General features: G+C 39.5%; 1 protein-coding gene across 1 annotated transcript in view; it reads right to left on the bottom strand.

Annotated features, from left to right (window-relative positions):
* Positions 1-6,093, bottom strand: part of LOC122091448 (MMS19 nucleotide excision repair protein homolog) — a 56,949-nt gene that overhangs the window by 6,327 nt on the left and 44,529 nt on the right. The window contains exon 11 of the mRNA XM_042661401.1: positions 2,076-2,152. Within this exon, the coding sequence (XP_042517335.1) occupies positions 2,076-2,152 (77 nt within the window). The remainder of the gene's footprint in view (positions 1-2,075; positions 2,153-6,093) is intronic.

Here is a 6,093-nt window from a genome sequence, read left to right as displayed (position 1 = left end):
TTTTTTGTGTATTAATAAATAATTTCAGGACCAAACAGAGGAGAGAATGAAAAGGGGGGAGAAAAAAAGGAGGCAAAAAGCCGCAAAGCCTACTCAAAGGCATGGCCAAGAGGAAGCCTACCAAGGGAATGAAACCTTGCCAAAATACAACTGAAACCATGCCAAAATACAACCAAGGGAATACATCAAGGAGGGGGGAAGTTGAAAGCGAGAGACCCCAAAAGACAACAATGAGCTTGTTCCTTGGGGAGTCAGGTGCCCTGTGCTGACGAAGGCATCCAAGTTTAGAGCTAACATCAAAGTAGATGGCTTCACAAATCTTCTCAAAGGAGCGAGTTGGAAATCCATCTACGAAGATTGCACTCTATCCAAAGACGGTAAATGTAGCACTAAACATCAATTTCCCAACCATGTCACAGATGGTGGAGCCACGAAAAGTCATCTCAACCTAAATCTATTCTCTACTCAAGGGGAGGGGGATCTATGGGCCGGCCAACAACTGCGAAGGACCTTCTTCTAGACAGAGGAGCAGGAGATGAGATGGACAGTGTTTTCAACCCCATTCCAGTAAAAAGCAACAGGAGGGGGAGATCGGGATGTGGCGATGGATTAGGAAAGACTGCGCAAGGAGGCAGCTGGAAAGAGAGCACCATGCAGTGAAGCTATGGCGAGGGATATGGCCTTTAAACCAGACAATGATGCACCAAGGGATAGAGGTTCTCGGAGTAGGAATATGGTTCCAGGCAGAGGAGAACATCCTACTGGGGGAAGGGAGCCAAGAGATCTTGTCCTCTCTGCCCCGAAGACCAGGAGGGGATGGGAGGGAGGGAGGACCATAGATCAGCTAGAGGAGGGGGGGAGGAAGACTTTGTCCCAAGTTTCTGTTTTTATTTTATTAGATGGAGGGAGCAACATGATGTAAACTCTGATAGATTGGATTTTGAAGTTTAAATTGAACATACCTTAGATTGCCACTAACAGGAGTTATGGTTTGATTATCTTGTTTAGATTCGAAATTGATGAAGTTTGTTATGAATGTTTTGTTGGTATCTACCGATTGTTTGATCAGTGCCCATGAGGGCTGAACCCATACCAATATTTGGGTCTGGGATGTGACAAGACCACTAGACATAAGTGGCATTTGGCTAGTGGGCACAACGATGTGGCAAAATTCCCTATGGTCCCTACTAAACTGCAGAAGGCCATGGCTGCCTTCATGAAGCGAGGAACACGGAAGAGGTTGCACAAGAATTAAGCCAAGAAAGAGTTTTGAGGCAGAGCTCATGAGTCGCCAGCAATAAGAGTTGCCTCTGATAGTGATGAGGATATAACTATTGATGTCGAGACAAAAATAAATCCGAGACAAATATAGCTCGCTAGGACGTGAGTCAACTTACACATTTGTAGGAGCAGGATAGAGCCAGAGAGTTCAGGGGAGGAGTTGGTTCCACTAGTCCAGCTCCATTAGAAGCTGATGGTAGTGATTCTGCACAGGGCAGAGATGTGGGGAGGTACAAGCAGAAGTAGACAAATATTCCCTACTGATAATCAGTGTCAGAGAACCTGCAATAGACAATGATCTTTTGAGCAAGATCTTGTAACTCACGACACCAACAGAGAAAGTTGAAGCACGTGTGTGATATGTAATATATACCATGATAATATGTAACACTGTACCAATGTAATGTTATTGAAAACTATGAAATGTTTTTCCAGTATTATGTTTTCATTTCTAATGCATATTTTAATTGTTTGAATTCACTTTTATGTGTTTTAGTATTTATGTAGAATACATAATATTAGAGAGTATATAGCAGGATATGGCATACACTAGTAACCTAGGATCCGAAGCCAAACTACCATTTTGGGTCTAAAGACTCAAATATGTTTGGAGATTCTTAATTAGGGTTTCCCTGAAGTTCCAAGCCAAAAAATGGTCATTTGACTACTAAAATGGCCAACTGAAATTTGGAATAAGGTCAAAACTGGAAGTTGGAAATAAGAGTGTAAAGTAACAAAGGCATAGAGAAAGTCACACCAAATTAAATGATAATGCGAAAAAAAAAAAAAAATACCATCATGTGGGAGTAGGAGGCAAGTCCAATGAGGCGATCGATGATTATATGAGCATTCTCTGAAACAGCATCTCGTTCTGCATGCAGAAAAAGTATTAGATAATAATCATTGTATCACAATGTAGTTACTTGGCCAATTTTTTCATTTAGAGTTCTCAAAATCTCTTTTAAAAATTTATAAACATAAGCCATGAAAGAGAAAATTAATCACAGGCTTTAACAGAAGGAAACCAAATAAATTTTCCAATGCAACCATGACAAGTCAACAAGGCAGTTTTAATACCTAAACAATGATTAAAGAGAAATGACAGAAAATAAATAAAACTCACTTCCTTGAATCCAACAAGTCCAGTGAAGAATCCTATCAAACCCGAAAAAATTTCTACAATTAGCATTAAAAAAAACACTACGTAAATGACCATGTAGAAGTACCCTTACAAGAAGTGTGATGCAGAATTCCAGCAAGAAAAACATGCAGTTCTGGGTTTGGGTTTGGTAAATTCTACGTCAAACTGAACCTGCAGTTCAAGATTGGTTCAAGTTACAACCAATGATGATGGGAGGGGGTTTCGGGATGAAGAAGATGGCAATGATCCATCTCCCTAGGAGAGAGATTTTCCACCATTGCTAGCGTAGTATTTTTAGGTTTTCTATTGTAATGTTACCAAGTCTATAAGCTCAAATATGAGGGGATTGAAGTGCTATACGAAACTCTGCCAATGTTTACCATTGGTCCAAAGCCCTGATGGAGGAGGATGGTTGGTGCGTTAGGTTGGCAACCAGCGCTGAAAAAAACCCTAGCCAAACCCTTTTACATATAATTTACAACCTCATATAATAAATGTTATGCTAGAACATTCCTACTAGAATAAGAGACACAGTACACTGGCTCGGGTGTAGTGAAAAGTAAGCAAGGGTTAGCTAGGGCATCCCCTGTAAGCGACACAACAAGTTGGCACCTGGATGCAGTGACAAGTAAGCAAGGGTTCTCTTACCGTGGACGAGTGCAGGTAAAGAAGCTTGTACAAAAGTGTAGGATTAGATTAGCATCTTGGAACATTGGATCTCTAATGGGTGAGAGTCTAAAACTGATACATGTTATGAGGAGAAGGATTAACATAGCCTGTATTTAACAGAGTAGATGGAAGGTATATGTGTGATAAAAGAAATAGAAGTGGAGTGGGCATAGTAGTTGATAAAGAATTAAGGAATGATCTGGTGGATGTTAAAAAATTCAGAAAAAGGATTATATCCATCAACCTTGTGCTAGAGAAAGAGGTTGTCAATATATTTAGGGGGTACGCACCTCAAAAAGGATTGGATGAAAGTAGTAAGTAACAATTTTGGGAACACATAGATGGACTAGATTTAAGACATGGCAAAGGACTAAGGATGTAGAAAATCTACAAATATATAAACTTGTTAAAAATGAAGCTAAGAAGATTATGGGAAAGCAAGGGTGAAGAACTATGAAGATCTTTATGACAATCAGAGCACAAAAGAAGGAGAAAAATCATCCATAGCATAACTAAAATTAGGGAAAGGAAGAGTAGAGATCTCGACCATGTTACATGTATTAAAAGTGAAGATGAGTTAAATACTAAAAAGGGATGAGGACATTAAGGAGATCGGGAGTGATGGAAAATTTATTTTTGGAGCCTACTAATGAAGACAGTTTGAGTAATAATTGTTTTCGAAGACTACATTACCCATCAAGACACCACATGTCGTAGATATATACGAAAATTACGATGTCTGAAATACAAGAAGCTTTAAAGAGGATGAAAGTAGGCAAGGCATAAGTCCTGCATGAAGTCCCAATAGAAGTGTGGCAGAGCTTAGGAATCTATGGTTTATCTTGGCTAACCAAGCTAGTTAATAAGATTATAAGCATAAAGAATTGCTAGATGGATGGAGGAGAAGCATTGTGGTTCGTGACTTATAAAAATAAAGGTGATGTCTTCAGCTGGGAATGCCTAAGATGTGGCTATATGCCCTATGGTACCTATGGAGATTTTTAGGGCCATAGCTCCACACGTGAGGGGAGGGAAGTGAAGGAAGGCAGAAAAAGAGAAGGCGAGGACAGAATTTGAGGCTGTTAATAAGACCTAGCAAAGAAACAGATGATGGTAGTGATGAATAGTGATAACCTTGTGTATGTGTTTATCACTATTCAAAAAAAGGTAGAGGTTAGAGATTTTTAACGAGCATGGGAGAGGAGCAGAGCCACTTTTCACACTGCATTTTTTTTTCTTTTTTCTTTTTAATTTCAGATTACATTACTATACATTGACAATATCTACATGAAATCTTTTAGCATACTATCTAAAGCCCAAGTATCAATATAGCCATAGACTTTAGATGTGTTTGGAACTTATTGATGCAATAAAGCAAGTGGTTGCCAAGTTGAAGCCAAATAGTATACTACAGGCTGCTTGTAACAATGAGGTAAGTTTTGTAGTTCATAGAAAACAAAAAAAAAAAAAAAAAAAAAAAAAAAAAAACCTACAAAACAAAAGTTTCTAAAGCCAAATGGGTGTTCACTGTAAAGAAAAAAGCAGATAGCAGTATTGAACGATACAAAGACAGGCTGGTTGCAAAAGCCTTTAACCAAACCTATGGCATCGATTACCAAGATACATTTGCTCCAGTAGCAAAAATGAACTTAGTTAGGGTGGAGTCTTCAACAACCTGGATGTTAAAAATGCTTTCCTCCATGGTGATCTTGAAGAAGTGTACATGGATATACCTTCGTCTACAAATGGGAAGGTATGCAAATTGAGGAAATTTTTGCATCGACTCAAACAGTCACCACGAGCTTGGTTCGGCATGTAAAAGGCCATGCAGAAATTTGGATACAAACAAAGTCATGGTGATCATACCTTGTTTATAAAGCAAGATGGCTGTAAGGTTACTGCTCTCGTCGTCTATAACTATGTTGATGATATAGAAGTAATGGACAGTAATGACGCAGAGATATTCCAATTAAAGGCTCATTGGCCAAGGAATTTGAAATAAAAAACTTAGGACCTCTCAGAATAGAGGTAGATAGATCCAATAATGGTATCTTTATTCCCCAACGAAAATATGTCCTAGATCTTTGCAGTGAACCTAGTATGCTTGGTTGTAAGCATGCAGATTCCCCTATTGAGGTCAACCATCAAATTAGTAGCAAAGGTGGTGACCCTGTGGATAAAGGAGAGGTACCAAAGGCTACTTACTTGGCAGATTATAGGGTATATTGAACACCAACCCAATCTCAATTTCCATTTTTCAACAAAAACTTTATCTTGTCATACAGGATCACATCACCACTTTCCTTTTTCAGCAGCTAAAGAACAACTAGCCTTTGCCACCAATTAATGAATTACAGGAATGCAAATTATTTAACAATTCTATGTCGATTCAAAACATTATTTGACAACTCCAGTGGTGGTAAGGTCAGGGCTATGATCATTTCTCCGGTCTGCCGGCTGATAAGATCTTTATGATTAATCAACTAGCTGGGTTGCTTTGGCTATTCCTTTCTATTGAAAAGGAGTCAGTTGTCTGCACAAGTCACCTTCTTCTAGGCTTCGAATCATTGAAGGTGCCGGCCAGGCGGCTAAGGATCGGATCTTTGGAACAGCGGCTAGGTCGGTCATATGACCGGCAGGACCTTTCATTAAGATCTCTTTCTCAGGTGTTCTCCCTTACACGGAGCGGGGTGGACTGGTGGAGCATCATTAAGATCTCCATGGGCTAGGATTTCTCAGTAATTCCTACGACCCATCCATGTACGATCTATAGTTCTATACTAGATTTGACCAACTGCCCATACTATCTCCTCTACGTTCATGACAGCCCATCTCTGTCTTAGTAAAGTTTTTAGTGGCATGTTTGAGTCCCCTTCCCCATTACTTAGAAAAAGTGAGCAACCGATTCAGGTATAAGATACACTATCATTACCACCTGTACAATCAGACATCCAAACTGTAATTGCAATGAACCCAATAGCAAAAGCGGCGCTCTACCAACT

Source organism: Macadamia integrifolia, chromosome 10, assembly GCF_013358625.1.
Source record: "Macadamia integrifolia cultivar HAES 741 chromosome 10, SCU_Mint_v3, whole genome shotgun sequence".
Taxonomy (NCBI): domain Eukaryota; kingdom Viridiplantae; phylum Streptophyta; class Magnoliopsida; order Proteales; family Proteaceae; genus Macadamia; species Macadamia integrifolia.
Note: the sequence above shows the minus strand (reverse complement) of the source record. Positions and strands in the feature narration are given on the sequence as shown.